Consider the following 25,600-nt stretch of genomic DNA (forward strand, 5'->3'; position numbering starts at 1 on the left):
TTCAGCTTGCATGCAAAAAAAAAATACATCTTATATTTTTTATGATTGGATTGGTCTTTTTAGGTGAATAGCGACACGTACAGTATATCTAACAGGGTTTTTTCATTGTTAAAATATTCCATGACTTTCCGTCAACCTTAGAATTTACATGACAATGGCCAAAAGCTCCCAGGGAAATGTAATGTGGAAAAATATTAATTTCCAAATAGTTATCCTAATACAAAATTATATGATTGACCATGATTGCATCAATTCCTCTATTACTTTCCCTCTGGAATGCATATAATACAATTCCATGACATCCCAGAACCCTGATTAAATAAAAAATAAAGATACCAAGGACAATCAATAGTGGATAATAATGACTCATTGCCTTTCAATATCATGAATAATATCCTGATTATTAACAACCTGATTGTCACATTGACCCTTATCAGACATCTTCATCAAGATGAAAAGACTGCACCAGACACTAATACAAGACAAAAACTGACATGATATTTTAATGAGAAACACACTAAACTGAAAAATTTGACAAACTGAAATAAATTAAAAAAAATCGCATTCTTATAATTTCTTGTACTTTTTTTTACATAGACTCTTCCATTATTCTTTAGGATCATAATATTTCACAGCACAATCCCTCCTTGGATTTTCAGAAATTACAATGACTGAAGTTGAGAAGGTTTTCGAACGGCATGTTGGGCCTCTGTGGTTGAGTTGTGGGTTCATCCGTCTCGTCGTTCTTCTTGGCCAATAGCAGCATTTCCCTCCTAAGAGCCTACACCTCTAAAACAGGGGCCTGCTGGGCATTGGACACATCTGCCAATCTATGGGCTGGCTGGGAACACTCCCATACACAGGGTATCCCTATCCTTCCACACACACTAATATACAACAAGCACTATCAGTAATATGAGTTGGTGTTCTGTCCAGGTTGTGTATCTGGGGAAAAGAAAAGCACTTGTTATCAAAACACCTAAAATGACTGGAAATTGTGAAAAGATGTCACATTTAGAATACAAAGCACAATACGCAACATAAGATAGAACTGTTGACAACATCAGCGGTTTCATTAGGGCACAGAAAACATTTTAAATGTGCACTTCTTATTGGACAAATCCAGGTAGTACCTCCCTAACCCTGGGGTTAATACAAGGCTGTAACAGATCTCACTAAAGTACATTGACATGAGTGTCTTTCTTACTTGAGAGTTGTTGTTGGAGCTGCCTGACCAGTGCTGCAGTCTGCTGCTGCTGTTGAGTCTGCTGCATCTGAGTCTGCTGCATCCCCTGTCGTGGGAACTGAGACAAACACACAAACAATATTACATTTCGCTCGTTGAACGTACAGACATACCATAACTTGTTTTCAATGGGAGTCTGTAGTTGACAAGATGATTGCCCGTCCAAAAAACGCACAATATGTGGGCCTTTGTGCGTATGCAACTCGTCCCAAAAATAGTTGACTTGAGTTAAACTTTTGAAAGACAAAAATAGACAATGTATGCAATAAAATTCCTTATTCTTAGTCTGGCTATGGCCTGAGAGTCCTGTACTAGTGCATCTCTGATATCAATTCTCTGTGAGAAGGCCACAACTGGCAATGAGGCAGTAGCTCCCTGTAGCCCTCCTTAGTATCTTAGTTTCCTTCATATTACTTATACGCATATTATCCTTACACACACTGAGTGAGAGTGCATTGATCCTTTTTTGCCCTGATCTCTTATGACTCATCACATATGCTTCTGTTACTGTTTATTATTCATTATGTTGCCTTGTCACTTTATCGCTACCTACACTGAGTGTACAAAACATTAAGAACACCTGCTCTTTCCATTACAGACTGACCAGGTGAATCCAGTCGAAAGCTATGCCTTATTGATGTCACTTGTTATATCCACTTCAATCAGTGTGGATGAAGGGGAGGAGACAAATTACAGAACGATTTTTAAACCTTGAGACATGCATTGTGTATGTGTGCCATTTAGAAGGTTAATGGGTAAGACAAAATATTTAAGTCCCTTTGAACGGGGTATGGTAGTAGGTGTCAGGCGCACTGGTTTGTCAAGCATTGCAATGCTAATGTTTTTTTTTAACGTTCAACAGTTTTCTGTGTGCACCAGGAATGGTCCACCACTCAAAAGACATCCAGACAACTTGATAAATGTGAGAAGCATTGGAGTAAACGTGAACCAGCACCCGTGTGGAACGCTTTCAACACCCATGCCCCAACGAATTGAGGCTGTTCTGAGGGGGGGGGGGGGGGTGCAACAACATTAGAAAGGTGTTCCTAATGCTTTGTACACTATGAATAAAAATCTATTTTCAATCTATCGTCCCGACCCCAAACTCTATCCGATAACATGGCTAGTGCCAACCCAGAGGGGCATAGTAGCCATGCTTTGCCTGAACCAGGCTGGACAAAAGCAGTGTGTGCTAACCTTAAACTGATAATTAGAGTGATAATTAGAAATAGATCTAAGTGTAGTAGGGCTGGGGTTTTATTTTGTACTTGTGGGGTGTTCCAGCAAGCAGGATCATTAAGTTATGGTTATGGTTTATGGTTCATTTTGAAAGCTAAACTTGAATGTGTTCGGTGGTTGTCAAGTCAATTATACCATGCTAATTTCAAATCTATATTTCTCGAAAATATAAAAATAATTCCGAATTTTTGGGACAGTTAGCTGGCTAACTTGACCCGTCTTTTTGGAACTGCCCCGTGGCAATTTGACTGTATCATCCTCTAAGTTGGACGTACCATGGGTTGCTGTGGGGGCATGGGCTGCATGCCCAGGGCCTGGTTCTGAGCCTGGGCACCGGAGGGCGGTGCTGACGCTACTTGCTGTTGTTGCTGCTGAACTTGTTGGGGCTGGACCTGATGTTGTTGTTGAACTTGCTGTTGTTGAACCTGTTGTTGAACCTGTTGTTGAGCCTGCTGCTGAGCCTGCTGCTGGGCCTGCTGCTGGGCCTATAGGAGACCGGGACAAATACAGAAACAGAGCAGGGTTACACCATAGTACAACTATACAGGAATTCTTACACTCAGTATATGTCATGCTAGAGCACGGGTGGGCAAACTACGGCCCGTGGGTCCCGCGATCCCATTCAATCCGGCCTACAGGATGTTAATTGGGTTGATTATTTTGGGTTAACTTCTCTTTTTTTCTGGCCCGCTGAAAATAATTAAACCAAAATAGATATGTGCGGCACTCAGTTGAATTTCGAAATCCCAATGTGGCCCCTGTGCTAGACCATCAGGTAGAGCATTGAATAATTGTGGAAGTGACTGTTTAGATCTAGAGCGCATTGAGTGGCAATAGCAGTACATGTGTAGTTAAAATAGAATCAATACACTGTTCCATGTTGGTCTGTAGTGTTAGATATTGCTAGTAGAAGACCTAGTAAATAGACAAAGCATACTCGGAGTGCCTGCTGTCTGAGGTACTGCTGCTGTTGCTGCTGTGCTTGTTGCTGCTGGGCCTGCTGCTGCTCAGCAAGCATCTGGTTTGGTCTCATTCCCGGGTGGACCCCCTGCGCACCCATGTGGCTCAGGCCCTGCATGACGGGAGCCTGATGGATGGACTGGTGGGGAAACCTGGAGATGGTGGAAGAGATTCACGTTCAGAGGACCAGTACATCATCAAATGTTTCACAAATACACCACTGTCTTGAATAAGGTCACCGTTGCCCACTACAGTGCTACAGCATGAAACGAAAAAGTGTTCTGCGACTACACTGTCAAATGTTTGCATTCACGTCGAAGGAAATCAGAGTGCAGTTTATGGGTGGGATTGACTTTGATAACGCTGTATCCAGATACTAGACAGTGATGCTAAATGTGACAAAGTCTTGATATGTGCAAGAAAAAGGAGTGAAAAAAGGCACTCCATGAACACAATATTAGCGGAGGGACGATACCAGTATTGTGATACTTGTTAGTATCGTGGCAAGGAAACAAAACACGAAACCTATTTAACTTCTTTATGAAAACAGCCCTAATGTTGGAAACAAATATCATTATGTTGTCATTTAAAGTCACATTTCCACATTTTCCAAGCTATAGCACACAATATTTTAAATACAGCAGGTTTTTACATTGACATTTTAGTCATTTAGCTGATGCTCTTATCCAGAGCGACTTATAGGAGCAATTATGATTAAGTACTTTGCTCAAGGGCACAGACAGATTTTCCACCTAGTCGGCTGGGGGGTTCGAACCAGCAAACTTTCGGTTACTGGCCCTACACTCAATCGCTACTCTGCCTGCCACCCCAGGACCAAAGAGTTTGCTCTGGTTCATGTTTTGAGCTGTGACAAGCCCTACACAATATGAGCCAAAAGTAGCCAAAATATCCTTGATAATGGACAGCAGACATCCCTGTGCTATTGGAGTGCAGAACAGTGTATTGTCCAAACCCCCACCCCTCTTCAACTCTTCCCTCCTGCCCACCTCTGTGCGTTTTGCACGGTGTGCGAGTAGCCCGGTGCCTGCTGGTGAACGTAGCCGCTGGGCCTCTGTACCATCTGCCTCAGAGAGTCCACCACGCCCAGGGTGGCCCCCGGGTGGCTTCCCTGGAAACCCTGGTTCCCGTACGACGGAGGGACTATACCACCCACCTGGGAGGGATGCGGCTGCATCCCCATGTGGGAGCCGTACGTGGTATAACCCTGGGAGATGTTCTGTACACGGAGAGATAGAAATCAGAATGTTAATTCAAATAATAGGACAAATATGCAGGGAGGAGATAGAAGGAATAGAGGACACTCGTTTATGCATAGGGTCAAATTCAGTGGTGAAGGAAATAGAAGGATAAGAAAACAGCTTTTACAGGTACATCTGGAAAGAAATTACATGACATTCTGGCAAAAGTGTCTCATCTGAAAGACTTGCCTGAGTTGGCTGCATGGAGCCGTATTGTTGGTTGGGCGTCATCTGTCGCATCTGTTGTCCAATAATACTCTGGTTCTGAAAACGGCAAGGGACAACGTTCATCTTCCAACGTTCTTAAAAAGCAATGTGCTGCTTTCTACAACTGAAGTTCAACTTTTTATTTTTTTTCTTCACGGCGGCAGGTAGCTTAGACGTTAAGAGTGTTGGGCCAGTTTGTTTATTTTTTTATTTAACCTTTATTTAACCAGGTAACCAGTAACCGAAAAGTCGCTGGTTCGAATCCTCGAGCCGGCAAATTAACCCCCAACAACAACTTCTCTCCGGGCACCGATGAAGTGGATGTCAATTAAGGCAGCCCCCTGCACCTCTCTGATTCAGAAGGGTTGGGTTAAATGCGGAAGACACATTTGAGGTTGAACGCATTCAGTTGTGCAAATGTATCAACATGCGTACAGTGAAAGCCAGGTTCAAGATCCTATTCTGTGAGCATGTTAATAACACATCTAGCAAACCCCTCAATACTACACTGAGGTAGGTCCAGTCGAGAATCACCTCTGTACTCACAGGTGTCCCATTCCAATGGAGTCTAGTCACTGCAGACTCACCAGTCTGACCTGCAGATGCTGGCGCAGGATCTGGCCCTGCGGTATGTTGGGCTGGGGCTTATAGCCCATAGGGTACTGCTTTTCCATGCCCATCATGCCTGGCATGCCACCTGGCATCACGCCCGGGTAGTTGGGCCGCGTGGGCATCATCTTGCCCATCTGAGGGTTCCGGGCTGGTCGGTACGGGGTGTCCAAACCAGGGCCCCCTGAAGGGGAAAAGGATGAGAATTTAAGTCAAAATGACAAAACGCTTCAACAGCCTTGGAGGGAGCTTAGGGGTTGTTCCACCCCAGCATTAAAATCTGTTTCAGCTAATCAAGGTCTTGAAGATTTAGGTTGATAAGCAGAATCGTGTGTTTTAGTGCTGGGCTGTAACAAAACATGGTGTCGATTGACCAGGGTTGGTGATGATCAAAAGCTAAACACGCCTCACTTAAACGGTCATGAGAGGAATACAGGTTCCAGAGTGTTTTTTCATGATATTGTAAAAACTAACTAGTAATAACTAAAACAGGGCCCATATTCATCAATAGTAGGCTGGCCTAGGATCAATAACTGTTTTCATTATGATTTAAAAGGCTAAACTCCTCATAAATCAGAACCCTGGTCTTAGACAACGATAATGTTGGCACTGACCTGGAGGCAGAGGCTGGTTCTGGGCATACATGCCCATGGCCTGCTGGCTGTCGCCTAACCTGTTGTAGGGGTGAGTTTGCTGCCCCATGAGGATCTCTGGGGGCAAACCCGTCCCATACTGCACTCCACCCTGGGTACGGGTCACATAGTCCTGGAGAGAGAAGACAAACACCTTCTACGAGACACACTACACATATACTGTATAATGGTAATATGTGCAACAATAATATCATTCAGCTTTTGTACTTTTAGAATTAATATTATTACACAAGGCATACATTGTTGTCCTTCAAATCCCTCAAGATGACACTCATGAGTGCTCAGTGATTTCAGAGTCCTTAAATCTATGACTTCTTTTATATTTCTACCATAACTAGTCTGACCCAAAAATACCTATCCCCTAGATCTGAAGGGATTGGACAGGTATAAGCAATATGGTTGTAACTCCATCTCGCCTTCTGATAGGCTAGGTGGAATTTGCGCAATATTCTTTATACCTATTCCATTCTTTACAGTCTACACAAATGCCAAGGGTACAGGGCCTAGGGATGTTGCGGTGACCACACCGACGGTCACGAGTCATGAAGGCAGTCAAATTCCACATGACCGCTTAGTCACGGTAATTAGGCTTCTCCAAGCTCTGATGCTGCTGATGGTAATTAGTAGCCAACCAAATTTGCAACTGCCTGGTACTCCGCACTCCGCAAAATCTAATCAAACACTTCATGAGCGCCCATGAGCTCATGTTGCGCAACATTTCAATAGGCTATGCAATTGCCAGAGAAAACAGAGTGATGGCCTCTTAAAGTGAAGGATCCCATTAGCTTTCTATAGACTTGGCCTACTATAATTATTTTTCAACTTTTCTAATACTAAGCATATTGCTTATCTTTACAACAGGAGTATAGCCTACCTGGCTGGCATGAAAATGAACCCCGGGAAAAGCATCCTCTATTCTCTATTTAAGTGCATACAGTACCAGTCAAAATATTGGATACACCTAATCATTCAAGGGTTTTCTTAATTTTTTAAAACTATTTTCTAAATTGTAGAATAATGGTGAAGACATCACAACTATGAAAAAATATATGGAATCATATAGTCACCAACAAAGTGTTACATCAAAATATATTTTATATTTGAGATTCTTTAAAGTAGCCACCCTTTGCCTTGATGACAGCTTTAAAGACTCTTGGCATTCTCTCAACTAGCTTCATGAGGTAGTCACCTGGAATGCATTTCAATTAACAGGTGTGCCTTGTGAAAAGTTCATTTGTGGAATTTCTTTCCTTAATGTGTTTGAGCCAATCAGTTGTGTTGTGACAAGGTAGGGGTTGTAAACAGAAGATAGCTCTATTTTGTAAAAAGTCCATATTATGGAAAAAACAGCTCAAATAAACAAAGAGAAACGACAGTCCATCACTACTTTAAAGACATGAAGGTCAGTCAATAGAGAACATTTCAAGAACTTTCAAAGTTTATTCAAGTGCAGTCGCAAAAACCATCAAGCACTATGATGAAACTGGCTCTCATGAGGACCACCACAGGATAGGAAAACCCAGAGTTACCTCTGCTGCAGAGGATAAGTTCATTAGAGTTACCAGCTTCAGAAATGACAGCCCAAATAAGTGCTTCACAGAGTTCAAGTAACAGACATCAACTGTTCAGATGAGACTGCTTGAATCGGGCCTTCATGGTGAAATTGTTGCAAAGAAACCACTACTAAAGGACACCAATAAGAAGACTTGCTTGGGCCAAGAAACACGAGAAATGGACATTAGACTGGTGGAAATCCGTCCTTTGGTCTGATGAGTCCAAATGAGATTTTTGGTTCCAACCGCCGTCTCTTTGTGAGACGCAAAGTAGGTGAATGGATGATCTCCGCATGTGTGGATCCCACCGTGAAGCATGAAGGAGGTGGTGTGATGGTGCTTTGCTGGTGACCCGGATTTATTTAGAAATCAAGGCACACTTAACCAGCATCGCTACCACAGCATTACGCAACGATACGCCATTCCATCTGGTTTGCGCTTAGTGGGACTATCATTTGTTTTTCAACAGGACAATGACTCAACACACCACCAGGCTGTGTAAGGGCTATTTGACCAAGAAGGAGAATGAAGGTGTGCTGGATCAGATGACCTGGCCTCCACAATCACCCGACCTTAACCCAATTGAGATAGTTTGGGATGAGTTGGACCGCAGAGTGAACGAAAAGCAGCGAACAAGTGCTCAGCATGTGGGAACTCCAACATTGTTGGAAAACATTCCAGGTGAAGTTGGTTGATAGAATGCCAACAGTGTGCAAAGCTGTCATCAAGGCAAATGGTGGCTACCTTGAAGAATCTAAAATATATGTTGATTTGTTTAACACTTTTTTGGTTACTACATGATTCAATATATTTTATTTCAGTGTTGATGTATTCACTATTATTCTACAATGTAGAAAATAGTCCAAATAAATTACAACCCTTGAATGAGTACTGTAGATTATGTATGAGACAGCTGCATGATAATGGTCCCTTATACAGTGGTTCCTCCTTTAAAAGTTGTGACTTTACGCCGCGGGACTGAGGTACCCAGCGTCACGGCTTCATCACTCCAGACCACCGCAGGGGATAGTTCGAGCACTCAATATGAATTTGGGTCCCAAGGTTATTATATGACCAATCATATCGAGTGGTTCCAATGACGAATGTGACGTTATGCCACACATCGCCGGTGACTTTCTTCAGAAAAAATGTCTGACAAAAACATTATGGTGGAAACAAATGTAAGTAATTATAACGTCATAACGAGTCAAACAAAAAAAATTACAATCGAGAGGAATATGTTAGTTAATGTAGAGACAAACGATTGTGCATATTTTTTCGTCATGAAGTTAATTTACAAAAATCGCTATTTATGCTTTATCCAAATGTAAAAGGATATACTGTATGTATTTCTTCATCAAGCATCTTTATGCTTTTGTTAATAAAATAATTATGAAAATACTCTGTAAAAATGCTGGTGTTAATTTAGTTATGGATCCATAACAAATTACTATGGGGATAAATATCACTGATTTACAGAAATATTGGAACAAAGTTGTCTAATGAAGGCAAACAATTTAGAATCCTCCAATCCTCTTATGCTGTAGCCTACTACCGACCGCCACGTTGTACAGCACCATATTTTCCATTCCATCCTAACAGAACCATAATATTAACCTCTCTGGGATATGTGGGACGGTAGCGTCCCACTTGGCCAATAGCCAGGGAAAATGTAGAGCGCCAAATTAAAAAAAAATGATATAAAATCAAACTTTCATTAAATCACACATGTAAGATACCAAATTAAAGCTACACTCGTTGTGAATCCAGCCACAAATACCTAGGTGTCTGGCTAGACTGGAAGGAGAGTTTACAGACTCATATTAAACATCTCCAATACAAAATCAAATCTAGAATCGGCTTTCTATTTCGCAACAAAGCCTCCTTCACTCACGCCGCCAAACTTACCCTAGTAAAACTGACTATCCTACCGATCCTCAACTTCGGCGATGTCATCTACAAAATAGCTTCCAACACTCTACTCAGCAAACTGGATGCAGTCTATCACAGTGCCATCCGTTTTGTTACCAAATCACCTTATACCACCCACCACTGCGACCTGTATGCTCTAGTCGGCTGGCCCTCGCTACATACTCGTCGCCAGACCCACTGGCTCCAGGTCATCTATAAGTCTATGCTAGGTAAAGCTCCGCCTTATCTCAGTTCACTGGTCACGATAACAACACCCACCCGTAGCACACGTTCCAGCAGGTGTATCTCACTGATCATCCCCAAAGCCAACACCTCATTTGGCCGCCTTTCCTTCCAGTTCTCTGCTGCCAGTGACTGGAACGAATTGCAAAAATCGCTGAAGTTGGAGATTTTTATTTCCCTCACCTACTTTAAACATCAACTATCTGAGCAGCTAACCGATCGCTAGAGCTGTACTTAGTCCATCTGTAAATAGCCTACCCAATCTACCTACCTCATCCCCATACTGTTTATATTTTATTTACTTTTCTGCTCTTTTGCACACAAGTATCTTTACTTGCACATCATCATCTGCTCATTTATCAACTCATTATCACTTGTGAATGATGCACAGGGTAAGAATCATACTCACACACATCATGTAGCCAAGCCCATAGGCCTATATGTTTTGATAAGGTTTGTATCACTACCAAAGTGGCCAAATAACTTCAAAAAATGAAGCACATGAATCCACTTTACAAGGGGTGTAGAGCCCAACTAGCATACAAAAGCAGCTCCGAAGTTTTAATTTTATCTTCCCCAATTTTGACCATAAAAATGCACCTTTATAATAAAAGCATTACATGGATAATCGCATTTGCGGTCACTTTTGATAATGATGCTTTCCCGTTAAAGGGGCGGCAGGTAGCCTAGTGGTTAGAGAGGTAGTCCAGTAACCGAAAGGTTGCTGAATCGAATCCCCGAACTGACAAGGTACAAATTTGTCGTTCTGCCCCTGAACAAGGCAGTTAACCCACTGTTCCTAGGCCATCATTGTAAATAAGAATTTGTTCTTAGAACTGACTTGGCTAGTTAAATAAAGGTGAAATAAAATCAAATAAAGGAACATTCGCGCTTATATCCTACTGCCGTGTGCGCATTGCAGCACTTATACTAGGCTTTTGCTGTTTGTTAGGCCTACTCATCTAGTCTAATGTCACGGAGGTGCTCCGCACTGTTCCAAAGGTCTGCATCAGTGTGGAAGCCAGGAGATGCTAAATGTGTTTGTTAATTAATGGTCAATTACTGTGAGACCGACAGTTATTTGCTTGACAATCACCCGCTATGGAAATTTCATGACCGCCACAGCCCTAACAGGGCCTAGCTAGTAGTTATTCCTGGACAGGACCTGTTCCAGTGTCTCCCCCCTCACCTCAGTTTTGATGGTGGATGGTGTCTTCTTCTTCTTGGGCTTCTTCTTGGTCACGTCGGACGACACCGCAGGGACGCTCTTCTCCGGCTTCAACGCCTCCACCATCTTCTTCTCGAGCTCCTGGGGCACGCGTGTGGGCGGCTCCTCCTCCTCAGGGGGCAGGGGGAGGGGTTCCAGGTAGTAGCTGCGCGGCTTGGGCTTCAGGTGGGTGTGGTAGAGGAGGAAGCGCTGCTGCTCCTCGAACTTGGTCACCTTACGGTCCACGCGCACCGTCCCGAACCAGCCCCAAGAGAGAGGGGCAGAGTGCTTGAGGCCCTCGAACACGTCCCACGGCGAGATCTTCTGCTTGTTGGACACTTGGAGGCCCTGATGGAAAAGGAGAGGTGGTTTTTAAATTGATATAGATCACAATTATTGGAGACTGGTGTTGCCCCAAATTGATCCCGACAATGAAGATGTCTAAATGCATTAGTATTTTGCAGACCTGAGTTCAAATACGATTTGTTTTCTCTAATAAACTTTGAGCATTTGAAGGAGCCTGGAGTACCATATGGGCGTGGTTTACAGATTTGGGACAATTCCATTGGTTCCATTTCGCCAGGCAAGCTCAATCAAGTATCTGAAATAAAACACAGTATTTGAACACAGGGCTGCTATTTAGGGAAGACACTCCTAGTGAACAGCTGAAAGATAAGTTTATGAAGAACCATGTGGGCTACAAATATGAACTATCTTAGTGACAGAGAAACAGTAATACCTTCAACAGCTGAGTTGGCAATGTCTTCCAAGGGTAAAAGCTCATAGTACTCACCTCCTTCTCAAAGCCGGCAATCTTGTTGCCCTTGGTGTCGATGAGCGAGCCCTGAGGTTCACACGTGATGACATCACGAGTCTGCTTGGGCAGAGGGAGCAGCTGCCGCACCTTCTCCAGACTCTCCGACTGCCGGTCACCCAGCTCTTTCTGCAAATACACACCACAACAGTAGAGTTATTGACACCTTTCTGAGCAGAGAACGAGCCCAACACCTTGAAATAAAGATACAAATAGTATTGAATTGAGAAGCTTCCTTGTGTCTGTTTGATAGTTGCTTGACTAACTGAATTCTAGGCGAGTGGGGACCTCTTGTGGTGAACACCGAGCATAACACCTTTCCATAAAATACAATAATAACGGAATACTCTGCTACATAAATTGTTATATATTCCACATATAAAGGGAGAGTACAAAACATTAAGAACACCTTCCTAATATTGAGTTGCACCCCCCTTTGCCCTCAGAACAGCCTCAATTCTTCGGGGCTTGGACTTCACAAGGTGTCGAAAGCCCATGTTGACTCCAATGCCTTCCACAGTTGTGTCAAGTTGGCTGAATGTGCTTTGGGTGGTGGACCATTCTGATACAGACCGGAAACTGTTGAGCGTGAAAAACCCAGCAACTCTGTAGTTCTTGACACACAGTGCACCTGGCACCTACTACCATACCCCGTTCAAAGGCACTTAAATCTTTTGTCCAGTCCATTCACCCTCAATGGCGCAGATACACAATCCAATGGCTCAATTGTTGTCTCAAGGCTTAAAAATAATTCTTTAACCTGTCTCTTCCCTTAATTTACACAGTTTGAAGTGGATTTAACAAGTGACATCAATAAGGGATCATAGCGTTCACATGGATTCACCAGGTCAGCCTGTCATGAAAAGAGCAGGTGTTCCTAATGTTTTATACACTCAGTGTAAATCCAGAGTGATCTTACCCGGAGCTTCTTTACCAGGTTCATGTAAGCCCTTTTGTTCTCCTCCATGCTGCCCTGAGAGATGCTGGACATGTCAGCAGCCAGCGTGCCATTAATCAGCACACTCAGCATGTCCAGCACCGTAGTGAAGAGCTCACTGAGAGAGAAAAAGGAAGAGAGCGAGAGAGACGGACAAGGCAGAGTGAGGGAGAAGAGAAATCACACACACGTCAGTCAGGCACTTTTACATGTTAACATTACAATCTTAAACAGATGAACACAAGTGAAGTGATGACGTTTAAAATGTTTGAGCAGGTGTGTTGGGACTTACTTGTTGGACTTCATGTCCACCGTACCGCTGCTGATGATGTCGAGGAGTAGCACGGCCCACTCGGTGGTCTGCTGCGTGCTGCGTTGTACCGTGTCAAACATCCCACCTACCTGGAGAGCAAAGATAAGACATCCAATTTCATTTTAAGCCTTGTTCACATTACCCATAAGTACTCCGTTACATTGCGCCGGATGTCATGCATTTCAATGGGGACATCCACAACGGAGTGGAATCGTAACGCCCTCTTGCGAGAAGGACGCTGCATTCGTTTACATTTTCCAAACTTTGCACCGTCTTCAGTCCAGCCAGAGCCCGTTGAAGGACAGGAAGGTACCAAACCGTGGAAGATGAAAATTTGGTTTTCGGTAATAGCTTCATAGGATAGCTAGCAACTTGTATACAATTACCCATTCCTACAAGTGAGTACTACGTTGGCTTTTAAGCCAATTATATGACTTGTCTCCCATTTAAGTTTATTGTGATGGTAATAGGGCTTGTTTTTGATGATAATTATTAGGTGGAGGTTGCTAGCTACAGTGGCATCTTCAACCTAGCCTCGCTTTTACCTAGCTAGCTGCTTTGCAGTGCAAGCTAGCTTAACTTGCTAGAACGTTATAGAAACAAGTTGAGGGAAAAGTAACTACACAAAACATGTTTTATTATCACCTGAAACATTATATTTATCCTGTCTTGGATGAAAAAGGTAATATTTTGCAAACTCTCAAAATAAATGCAGTCTCTGACGAGAGACTCTCCTCCATCTTGTATTGCATTGTGAAATCATACCCTATGCTCTCCTTCCAGTAGAGGAACGAGATTGCATAAAGTTGACGTACGGCGTAATGAAATACAAAAAGGAGCGGCAGGTAGCCTAGTGGTTAGTGTTGGGCCAGTAACCGAAAGGTTACTAGATCAAATCCCAGAGCTGACAAGGTAAAAATATGTCGTTCTGCCCCTGAACAAGGCAGTTAACCCACTGTTCCTAGGCCGTCATTGTAAATAAGAATATGTTCAACTGACTTGCCATGTTAAATAAAGGTTAAATTAAAAAAAATACTAAAATAACATTTAAATACGTCACGATGTAAACGGGACGTATGCAATTCAGAAACTTCCATGAAACTTGTGTCAAAGGGACAGAGAATTTGCATGTATTTTTCTTAATACATTTTCAACCTCTACATCTCTCTGTACTTTTAATGGACAAAACATCCGTATTTTGTAGCAGTAACTAACTGGGTTTGATTTGTTTCCAGAGGTACTTTCTGTACATCTGGCCTTATCTGATATTGGACAATTTACCACTTTCAGGCATAACAGCGAAATCACATGACTATGATGGTAGTGGTGACTAAGAAATCTCACCAGATTGAGCCGCAGCTTCAGTGCCTCGTGCATCATCTGCTTGGCCTTGCAGTCGTCCTGGTACTGGTCCTCCCGCCAGTTCGTTACAATCTGGAAGATGGAAATGCAGCCAATAGCATCAGTCAGCATGAGATGGCAGATATTGCCAACAGTGAGCACAAGATGGGCAGAATCCTCACTTGTGATGCACACACTGACTTGTGTAAAATGTGCAATGATGTCAATGAAACCTTACGTTATGCACACAGATTTCAAGTTGGGATTTGGGCATAATAGAGGGTGTGTGGTGGGATAAGAAGATGGGGGAAGAGGCTGTGTTGGGTCTTACCTGCTGCACCTGGCTGTAGAGGGAGGTGAGGAGGCCCTCTCGCTGTTCGTCCTGGCCTTTTAGACAGGTCAGCACCAGAGATAGGAAAGGCTGCTGGCTCAGCAGAGACATGCTGGAAACAGACAAATGTGAAAGCTGGGGCAAAAAATTATCATAATAGAGCAGAGTATTATGCTTTATGGATGAGAGTACAACAATGTTGATAAAATAATCATTATTTACATAACCCAAAATAGCACCTCATAAAGCCCTGTTCTGAAAGAGGGGGCCTGTCCTGTGCTGTGTACTTATGGATCTATACTGTATATCTGTCGGGACCAGGACAAAAAAGGGGTTCCTCGGGAGTGAGTTGTCTGACCTTTTCTGTTTCTGCCGGTCCCTCTCCTTGCGTGAGGAGGATCCCAGATGCTGGCCCTTCTCCAGCTCCTCCCCTGCCGCCTTCAGGACGTGGCCCTGGACTGAGGTGGGCAGCTTGGCAATCAGTGGCGCCACCAGCCACACACCTGACCGCTCTGACGAACTGGGGGGTACACAAAATAAAAGAGATTTTACACTGAGGTTAGATTTCACCAACAATGATATTTTATATAGCCCTTCGTACATCAGCTAATATCTCGAAGTGCTGTACAGAAACCCCCACAACATGATGCTGCCACACCCATGCTTCACGGTTGGGATGGTGTTCTTCGGCTTGCAGGCCTCCCTCTTTTTCCTCCAAACATAACGATGGTCATTATGGCCCGAAAAGTTCTATTGTGGTTTCATCAGACCAGAGGACATTTCTCCAAAAAGTACAATCTTTGTCCCCATGTGCAGTTGCAAACTGTAGTCTGGATTTTTTATGGCAGTTTTGGAGCAGTGGCTTCTTCCTTGCTGAGCGGCCTTTCAGGATTGATTTGCACTTTTCGCACCAAAGTGCGTTCATCTCTAGGAGACAGAACGCGTCTCCTTCCTGAGCGGTATAACGGCTGCATGGTCCCATGGTGTTTATACTTGCGTACTATTGTTTGTACAGATGAACATGATACCTTCAGGTGTTTGGAAATTGCTCCCAATGATGAACCAGACTTGTGGAGGTCTACAATTTGTTTTCTGAGGTCTTGGCTGATTTCTTTTGATTTTCCAATGATGTCAAGCAAAGAGGTACTGCGTTTGAAGGTAGGCCTTGAAATACATCCACAGGTACACCTCCAATTGACTCAAATGATGTCAACTAGCCTATCAGAAGCTTCTAAAGCCATGACATAATTTTATGGAATTTTTCAAGCTGTTTAAAGGCAGTCAACTTAGTGGATGTAAACTTCTGACCCACTGGAATTGTAATACAGTGAATTATAAGTGAAATAATCTGTCTGTAAACAATTGTTGGAAAAATTACTTGTGTCATGCAAAAACTATAGTTTGTTAACAAGAAATTTGTGGAGTGGTTGAAAAACGAGTTTTAATGACTCCAGCCTAAGTGTATGTAAACCCTTGACTTCAACTGTATTTGTAAATTTGAGGAAGAATTTAGAAATGTCACACACACACACCTCAACACTGGTTTCGTCTTGCTAGTGTTGTTGCTGTTGGAGGTAGAGCTTCCGGCGCCGGCTGAGCTGTTTCCTGAGGGGTTGCTGGAGTTCATCTCCGCTGACTTCTGGAACACCTCTATGGTGACCTTGGCGATATTCTCCAATAGGGAGTACAGCTCCTGCAGGGAGACAATAAAGACGAGTTCATCCACTTGCACTCAATGACAGGGAATCTATCCTTGACCAAGACGGCTGCCATTACTAGCACATTCTACAGCTACGAAGGGTTTTGACATCAGCCACTTTAATTCTATATCTCTATGGACTCAATTGAACCAGTGGCACACTTGTGAACTTTACAGATGGATTGTATTCAAAATCTATATTTTGAGCAATATCATTGGGCGGCAGACCGCCTAGCGGTTATGAGGTTTGGGCCAGCAACCGAAAGGTCGCTGGTTCGAATCCCCGAGCCGACTAGGTGAAAAATCTGTTGATGTGCACTTGAGCGAGGCACTTAACACTAATTGATATTTTAAGTTACTCTGGATAAGAGCATCTGCTAAATTACTAAATGTAAATGTAATATCATGCTTCATTTTGACTAAATGGCAGTGTTAGTGTTTCGAGGACCTTACAGGACACTGGAGTCTGGTTACGTACGTTGTTTGTACTCTGCTTGATCATGAGCTGCAGTTCCAGGGACGACTGTCTCATTGTCCACTGGTCCATGTTCTAGAGCCGGGAAGATGGGACACAACTTTTAGATGTATACATCACAACAATCGCCAAGCAGTTAAGTTGTCACAGAGAGACTTAGCTTCAAAGTTCACCACTCTCCCTGTAGTACTGCTTTAGTCAGCAGATGGCAGTAATGACATCCAGAAAACTCAGAACCCTCATGTACCCTAATGTGGTCTGGTGAGCTACAGCCAGGGTTCAGAGAAAGTTCACCCACTGATTAATTCTAGCACCCACAACCCCCCATTTCGAATGGATGTGCCGCCTGCTGTGCTCTCTCCACCATCCCCAACGATCATCTAGGGCTGACACTGATTCACTTACAACTGGCCTCGATGGCTTCAAAGAAGCCATTTCAAAGTAATTTCCAGAAAAAGGTTTTAGGTCTTGTGTGGGCTGACCTGGAGGATGCGTTTGATGCGCTGCCTCTGGGGATTGTCCCCCTCCTCACTGTCCAGCTGGCGGTGTGGGTAGCAGATGAGCTGCAGCAGCCGCTGGGCCTGGATGTTGACCAGCACCGGGTCCTGCAGGGCACTGCTGTCCTCCGACAGGGACTTGAGGCAGCGCTCGCCCACCCACTCCTGATGGAGGGAGAGATGTGTGATGATAGGTAGCGAGCACCAAGGGGTATATACTGAACATTGTTTGGGCCCATTCAGTTTTTAATTCAGTCAATGCAGAGAGTGAAATTGAAATTACACTCAATTAGAAAACTCCATTTTGTTTCCTATGAGGAGTTCATTCACTACTTTACCTGAATTTTAACACAATCTACTTGCAGTGAAGCTGCTCAACATCCACATCACATTTGGCATCTAACAGACTCCCATCCAGAGCGACCCACAGAAGCAACTAGGGTCAACGCCCTGCTCAAGTGCATGTCGACAGATCTCCCACAAGGTCAAAAACGGGGACCCGAACCAGCAACCCATCAGCCACCACCACCAAAACAAACACGAGAAGAAAAAGAGAAAGGAAAACAGGAAAAAAATATGCAAAAAACAAAAGACATCAAGGACAAAAAATACTAATTCATAACAGCAAGGCCAACCGAATGTGTGTGAGTTACATGGCACTATTTACATGTGTGTATGTGTGTTTCCATGTATGTGCATGTGTGTGCATTTAAAATGAGCATGTGTCCAAACACCTGCATGGCATCAGCCCCAGGCAAACAGGCATTAGCAGTAACAATGCCCCTCAGTGTCATTCAAACGTAGTTTTTGATACGTTTAAAAAAAATTTTTTTTTAAACTTTCATCTTTGACTGTCATTTTATCCCCCGTCCAGCAACTCCTCCCACTTCTCTCCAATTCCACATCCCAACCCTCAGCCCATCCAGCTCTATTGACCACCCTCTTCTACGCACCGTACATCTTTCAACTATGCTGTGATGTTTAACATACAGTGCCTTCGGAAACTATTCAGACCCCATGATTTTTTATTTAGACATTTTTGCTAATATATATATATATATATATATATATATATATATATATATATATATATATATATATATATATATATATATATAAATAAAGAAATATCACATTTACATAAGTATTCAGACCATCTACTCAGTACTTTGTTGAAGCACTTTTGGCAGCGATTACAGCATCGAGTCTTCTTGGGTATGACGCTACAAGCTTGGCACATCTGTATTTGAGGAGTTTCTCTCATTCTTCTCTGCAGATCCTCTCAAGATCTGTCAGGTTGGATAGGGATCGTTGCTTCACAGCTATTTCCAGGTCTCTCCAGAGATGTTTGATTGGGTTCAAGTCCAAGCTCTGTCTGGGCCACTCAAGGACATTCAGAGACTTGTCCCGATGCCACTCCATGCGTTGTCTTGGATGTGTGCTTAGGGTCATTGTCCTGTTGGAAGGTGAACAGTCGCCCCAGTCTGAGGTACTGCGTGCTCTGGAGCAGGATCTCTGTACATTTCTCTGTCCATCTTTACCTCGATCTTGACTAGTCTCCCAGTCCCTTCTGCTGAAAAACATCCCCACAGCATGATGCTGCTGCCACCACCATGCTTCACCGTATGGATGGTGCCAGGTTTCCTACAGACGTGACGCTTGGCATTCAGGCCAAAGAGTTCAATCTTGCTTTCTTCAGATTAGAGAATCTTGTTTCTCATGGTCTGAGAGTACTTTTGGCAAACTCCAAGAGGGTTGTCATGTGCATTTTATATAGACAGGTGTGTGCCTTTCCAAATCATGTCCAATCAAATGAATTTATCACAGGTGGACTGCAATCAAGTTGTAGAAACAGCTCAAGGATGATCAATGGAAACAGGATGCACCCGAGATCAATTTCAAATCTCATAGCAAAGGGTCTGAATATTTATATTTATTTGCTAAAATGTAAAAAAAACTGTTTTCGCTTTGTCATTGAGGTATTCTGTGTAGATTGCTGAGGATTTTTAAAATATATAATCCAATCCATTTTAGAATAATAATAATATTCTAATCCTCTAATTTTATTTGATCCGATTTTAATAGCTAGCATTTCGATGGCCATAACGAATAGATATGGTGACAGCGAACACCCTTGTTTAACACCTCTTGACAGTTCAGAACTCTGAGAAGTAGCCGTTTTTTACAATTTTACACCTGAGGTTGCTATACATTTACACATTTTATAAGAGGCATTTATAAATAAAATCCTGTCTTAATTTATCAAAGGCCTTTTCAAAATCTGGTATAAATACTAGGTCTGGCTTCTTAGAGGTTTCATGTTGTTCTATATTTTCTCCAATGTATCGTCCATGTAAAAAAACCTATCCAATCAGGATGAACAATACACAGTAAAAACCTTTTCATTCTTAGTGCTATGCATTTTGCTAGTATTTTTACATCACAACATTGACGTGTAAGAGGCCCCCATTTTGTTTTAGATAGACTACATCTTTATATTTGCCATCTGTGTCTTCTAATAATAGTGAAATCACTAATTGACTGAGTTGTTTTCTTTACCATTGTACACAATCGGTTGACAAAGGCTGGGCATACTCCCTTTTATTTATGTTAAGAGCACATTCTGATTTACAAAGACTGCCTGTTAAAACTCGGCAACTACCATTAAACAATATGCTTCTCTGTGGAAAACACAAGTATTGGGCATGACTCAAGTCTTATAAATGGTAGTGTTGTGGAAGAAAGGAGTGGAGTAAGGGGTGGGTCAGAGGAAGGAGGACCATCCTCTGAGTATTTCAGAAATATTGAAATTATGAAACATAAAAAGTTAACCTTTTTAGATAAAACTATAACTAAATATATTCACGTGACCAAATAAATGATTTAAAACAGTGATGCAATGGAGGTTATAAGAAAGTTTTTATGATAATACACAACAAAGGACGAGAGGTGAATAGGGAATTAACGATCAATGGAAATAGTTGTTTTTCAGTTAATTAAACATCTGTTTAGAATCTGTGTAGGGGTTTCAGTCCTGTACTCATAGCTACATGTGGCAAGTTTTCATTGGTTCAAATTGAGGACAAAGTGAGGGAAATTATCTCAAAGAAATGGAAGACAGACCACAGGAAGATTGAGGTGGAGCGCGCCCACAGGACTGGAAAAGCCACCACCGGCCCAGGTGACAGCCCCAAGCCGATAGTTGTCAAGTTCCTGAGGTTCAATGACAAGGTAGCTGTTTGGGAAAGAGCCAAGATCTTGAGAGGAAAGTATATATGTATTCCTCAATGAGGATTATCCTGAAGCTGTGCGCCAGAAGAGGAGACAACTTATCCCAGCAAAGAAAGCTGCCACAGCGCATGGGGACATTGAGCCTTTCATAGCGTTTCTAAGCATTGTCCACCCTCCCTCCCAGAAGCCTGGAAGGGATGAGGGAGACAAGCCTATGGGTTCGTAGCTTCCACCCCACAGCACGCATACACACACACACTGGATTAATGGACTGCTGAATGTATATTTTTTCCCTCTTGCTTTGATTGCTCTTTTTCATATTATTTCTCTCTAAAAAGCTACCCAGGAAAGGGCCGAAAATAGCTCATATTAATATATGTAGCCTTAGAAATAAGGTTAATGAAATCAATAACTTGCTAACATCAGATTACATTCATATATTAGTAATTTCTGAGAATCACTTAAATAATTCATTTTATGATAGAGAACTGGCAACACAAGGATATAACATATATAGAAGCAACATAAATTCTTATGGGTGTATATACACAGCTCAAAAAAATTAAGGGAACACTTAAACAACACAATGTAACTCCAAGTCAATCACACTTCTGTGAAATCAAACTGTCCACTTAGGAAGCAACACTGATTGACAATAAATTTCACATGCTGTTGTGCAAATGGAATAGACAAAAGGTGGAAATTATAGGCAATTAGCAAGACACCCCCAATAAAGGAGTGGTTCTGCAGGTGGTGACCACAGACCACTTCTCAGTTCCTATGCTTCCTGGCTGATGTTTTGGTCACTTTTGAATGCTGGCGGTGCTTTCACTCTAGTGGTAGCATGAGACGGAGTCTACAACCCACACAAGTGGCTCAGGTAGTGCAGCTCATCCAGGATGGCACATCAATGCGAGCTGTGGCAAGAAGGTTTGCTGTGTCTGTCAGCGTAGTGTCCAGAGCATGGAGGCGCTACCAGGAGACAGGCCAGTACATCAGGAGACGTGGAGGAGGCCGTAGGAGGGCAACAACCCAGCAGCAGGACCGCTACCTCCGCCTTTGTGCAAGGAGGAGCACTGCCAGAGCCCTGCAAAATGACCTCCAGCAGGCCACAAATGTGCATGTGTCAGCATATGGTCTCACAAGGGGTCTGAGGATCTCATCTCGGTACCTAATGGCAGTCAGGCTACCTCTGGCGAGCACATGGAGGGCTGTGCGGCCCCACAAAGAAATGCCACCCCACACCATGACTGACCCACCGCCAAACCGGTCATGCTGGAGGATGTTGCAGGCAGCAGAACGTTCTCCACGGCGTCTCCAGACTCTGTCACATGTGCTCAGTGTGAAACTGCTTTCATCTGTGAAGAGCACAGGGCGCCACGGGGTGGTCAACCCTACATCAACTTCACTAACCATTACCTCACCCCAGACTGGCAACTGGAATCAAACTGCCTGGAAACACAGTTCTTCCCAGAAGATCACTCGGCTCACAACATCCAAGAGTTTTTTGAGAATACGCTGGAAGAGTGGGGGGGGGGTCAACGAGAAAGACCTGGTCTGCATGAACACAGACAACGCAACAAACATGATCAAGGCTTTTGAAGAGTTCCCAGATTCGCTGCTTGGATGCTTTGGCCATAATTTGAACCTGGCCATCTCAGAGGCTCTGAAAATTCAGAGATTTGACACAGCAGTCAAGGCCTGCCGTCATCTGGTCTAAGGCTTCTCACGAAGCTGGAAGAGAAGAAAAGAACTGAGAGAAAAGCAAGCTGCCCTCAACATGCCACAGAAGGCTCTGATCCATGATGTGGTGACCCGATGGGGATCTACACACAAGATGCTTCAGCGTTTCCTCAGCCAACAGCAGCCAGTCTGTGCGACACTGGCTGGAGAAAGAGGAACACGGCATCCGATGCCCAAGGATGCCAACATAAGTGTCATGAGCAAATGTGCCAGTTCCTTAAACCTCTGAGGCAAGTCCATCTGTAAACTTGCTCAGAGACACGAGTGACACGGTCAGCCATCAAGCCCGTCCTGGACCACATCACTGGTGATGTTCTGGTGGATTGGATACAGATCCATCCCTGACCAAAGAGATGAAAAGGGTAATGAGAGAAGACCTTAACAACAGATAAACAGAGAAAGTAAAGAGAGTCATGCACATGGCATGTTTCATTGACCCCCGCTTCAAAAGGAGCTTTTTAGATGAGCCTGAGGCTGCAAAAGTTGACACTGACAGCTGTGTCAGCTGGCAGCTGGACAAGTCAGGGAAGACCCACAAAGCACCAGCAGGTCCTCCACCACCAACACCCCCACAGCGGCATCGGAGGGGAAAGGCCTGGCTGGGTTGCTGAGAAAGATCACCTGTCTGTTGCCTTGAGGTAAAGAGGGTCAGATTCCGACCACACCAGAAAACAGAGTGAACGAAGAGATCAAGGTCTGCCCGTCTCTGCCACCCATTCCAGCAGAAGAGGATCCACTGGTGTTGTGGAGGGGCCAAGCATCAGAGCTGCCTCACCTTGCCAGTGTTGCCAGGAAGCTTTTGTGCATCCCAGCAACCAGCATGCCAGCAGAGTGTGTTCAGTGCCAGTGGCACATTGTCTCCCGTCGCAGATCACTACTTAAACCGGACAAAGTAAATATGCTGACATTTTTACTTTTCAATCTCAAGTGAACAAAGATGCATACATACAGGATGTTAGGTCAGCAGCACCTCATTTCTGTACGAAGGAGAGAACGGTTTATGCACACAAAAAGTTCATAGTGCTGCTAATTTCATTTGTTGTTTGTCGGTATTCAATATAAACCTTGGTGAAATGAGTTCCGTTTGTGTATCAGTACTTTAACATTTCCAGCACATTTTAGCAATACTGCGATAATACTGCAATGCTGCGATAATTTTGGTCACTATAATCGTGATATGAAACTTTCATACCGTTTCATCTCTAATCCAAAACAAATTCTAGGAAGCATACAGTGCCATATGGAGTCATTATTGCATGGAACTCCGTTCCATCTCATATTGCTCGAATAAACAGCAAACCTGGTTTCAAAAAACAGATACAGCAACACCTCACGGCTCAACGCCGTATGTATTGATATGTAGGCTGCGTGTGCCTTTTCTGTCCTTGGAACAGCTAATGGGGATCCTTAAAAAATACTAAATGTCAGGGGAGTTTTGTAAAACAAGGTCGCTATTTTCACGTCAGGGGAATTTAGCAAAAAGTGTCAGCCTATTTGCAAAGTACTATTAATGTTATGTATTACGTCATGTTTTATTTTTTGTGTGGACCCCAGGTAGAGTAGCTGCTGATTTAGCAGTAGCTAATGGGGTTCCTAATAAAATACTAAGACTGATTCACTCCTAGTCCAAACTGAGCTTCCAGTGCATTGTCATTACCCGAAATGGAGTAATAAATTCAGTCAATTCAGGCCTTGAACAGTTGGTTTTCAATTAGGAAATGTTTTACTTCAGTTTACTTTCTGGATTGACTGAAATAAAACTAAACAAATGAAATGGACTCCACGCCTAGAGATGACTTGCATTAGGAAATATGCAGCTTCTGGTGTGTGAGGGAAAAGGAAGAGAGAAAATATAGAAGTCCCAAAAATTTGACCCTGGTGTGAAATGTCTCCTTTCACATGTTCTCACCTGTTGGCAGATGCTCTTCAGCACATACTTGGCGTACATGTCTAGGCTGGCCGTTTCTATAGAGACTGTGTGGCCGCCCGACTTCTTGGAACCTGTGTCGTCGTCGGCAATGTCGTCGAGGCCGGCGGGGTGAGAGAATCCCGAGCCCTTCAGTTCAGCATCACCTGGAGCGCGACGGAAAGAAAATGTTACAAAATGTGTAACTTCAAGGTTCTACGGTCTTACTGGTGACCAGTTGTATTAGATAGACTCATTTAAAGTGGAACTGACAGTGTTTTAAATACTTTGCAGATATGAAACAGACAAGCATAATATCAGTACAAAATATCAAATTCCCAGTTCATGCTTCAAAACCAACTTTCTATGAGGTTTTTAGAAACATGTTCTATTTGACTCAAAATGCCATGACGTACAGAAAGGCATCGTTGGCAGAACAGATGGATGCAGTTCAATGCATGACTAATACAGTCACCAATACATTTGTTAGTCGAAAAAAAGGATTGCTTTCAGGTTGTAAATTACAGCAGTCTGCCATAACGTGGCTAATAGGCGAGCACACGTGTCAAACACAAGGCCCTTTGGCCAAATAGGACACAAAAGCAAGTGTAAATGAGACAACATTTGAGTCATCTACTTTATGGAATTACAGCCTAAAGTGATCGTGTCGGTAAATTCGACTTGAATTGAGCCTCTGTGTCCCCCATTTACAGAGCACAGTGAAGGGCAAATATACAGACATATGCCACAGTCCTAGCTAGGCTACTAAAATGTTGCAGTCTGGGTTCAGTTTTTAAAGCTTGACAATAACCCCAAAAATAGAACCTGCAACAGAACACCATGCAAAGGAGAATTACAGCTACATTTTGAGCAGTAGCCTTGGCTGGCTACTCAACTACAATATATTTTGAGTAAACCATACAGCAATGCTGCATTCAACCTCACCGGTGATTCATGCAGTGAAAAAAAAAACTGAAATTCTACAGCTACATTTTTGTTATTTGTAGTTATTAAATACATTTTGATTTGAGTCGCAGAATGTTATGCACATCTGCAAGCATAGTAGCAAAGGCTGGAGAAATATTTATGTCTTATTTCGTTTTAATATGTTAAAATGCTATATACAATGCATTTTTCTACATTTTATTACAGCCTTATTCTAAAATTGATTAAATTGCTGTTTTTCTCAATCTACACATAATAACCCATAATGAAAAAGCGAAACG

The 25,600-nt window shown here is 43.1% G+C and overlaps 1 protein-coding gene across 3 annotated transcripts in view; it reads right to left on the reverse strand.

Annotated features, from left to right (window-relative positions):
* Positions 1–478: 478 nt before the first annotated feature.
* The window catches only part of LOC129828033 (mediator of RNA polymerase II transcription subunit 12), a 71,647-nt gene continuing 46,525 nt past the window's right edge, over positions 479–25,600 (reverse strand). Inside the window, exons 26-44 of one of the 3 annotated variants that reach the window (XM_055889446.1) lie at positions 24,378–24,541; positions 17,480–17,659; positions 17,001–17,072; positions 16,356–16,516; positions 15,182–15,343; positions 14,824–14,935; positions 14,496–14,585; positions 13,131–13,240; positions 12,821–12,956; positions 11,881–12,030; positions 11,070–11,435; positions 6,135–6,285; positions 5,499–5,704; positions 4,894–4,968; positions 4,453–4,682; positions 3,423–3,597; positions 2,761–2,958; positions 1,208–1,304; positions 479–945 (exon numbers count right to left, since the gene is read on the reverse strand). In XM_055889446.1, coding sequence (XP_055745421.1) covers positions 908–945; positions 1,208–1,304; positions 2,761–2,958; positions 3,423–3,597; positions 4,453–4,682; positions 4,894–4,968; positions 5,499–5,704; positions 6,135–6,285; positions 11,070–11,435; positions 11,881–12,030; positions 12,821–12,956; positions 13,131–13,240; positions 14,496–14,585; positions 14,824–14,935; positions 15,182–15,343; positions 16,356–16,516; positions 17,001–17,072; positions 17,480–17,659; positions 24,378–24,541 — 2,873 coding nt within the window. In that variant the 3' untranslated portion in view covers positions 479–907. Of the gene's footprint in view, positions 946–1,207; positions 1,305–2,760; positions 2,971–3,422; positions 3,598–4,452; positions 4,683–4,893; positions 4,969–5,498; positions 5,705–6,134; positions 6,286–11,069; positions 11,436–11,880; positions 12,031–12,820; positions 12,957–13,130; positions 13,241–14,495; positions 14,586–14,823; positions 14,936–15,181; positions 15,344–16,355; positions 16,517–17,000; positions 17,073–17,479; positions 17,660–24,377; positions 24,542–25,600 lie in introns of all 3 variants that reach the window. The other 2 variants (XM_055889445.1, XM_055889447.1) reach the window with 2 other exon arrangements.

Source organism: Salvelinus fontinalis, chromosome 29, assembly GCF_029448725.1.
Source record: "Salvelinus fontinalis isolate EN_2023a chromosome 29, ASM2944872v1, whole genome shotgun sequence".
NCBI classification, from domain to species: Eukaryota; Metazoa; Chordata; class Actinopteri; order Salmoniformes; family Salmonidae; genus Salvelinus; species Salvelinus fontinalis.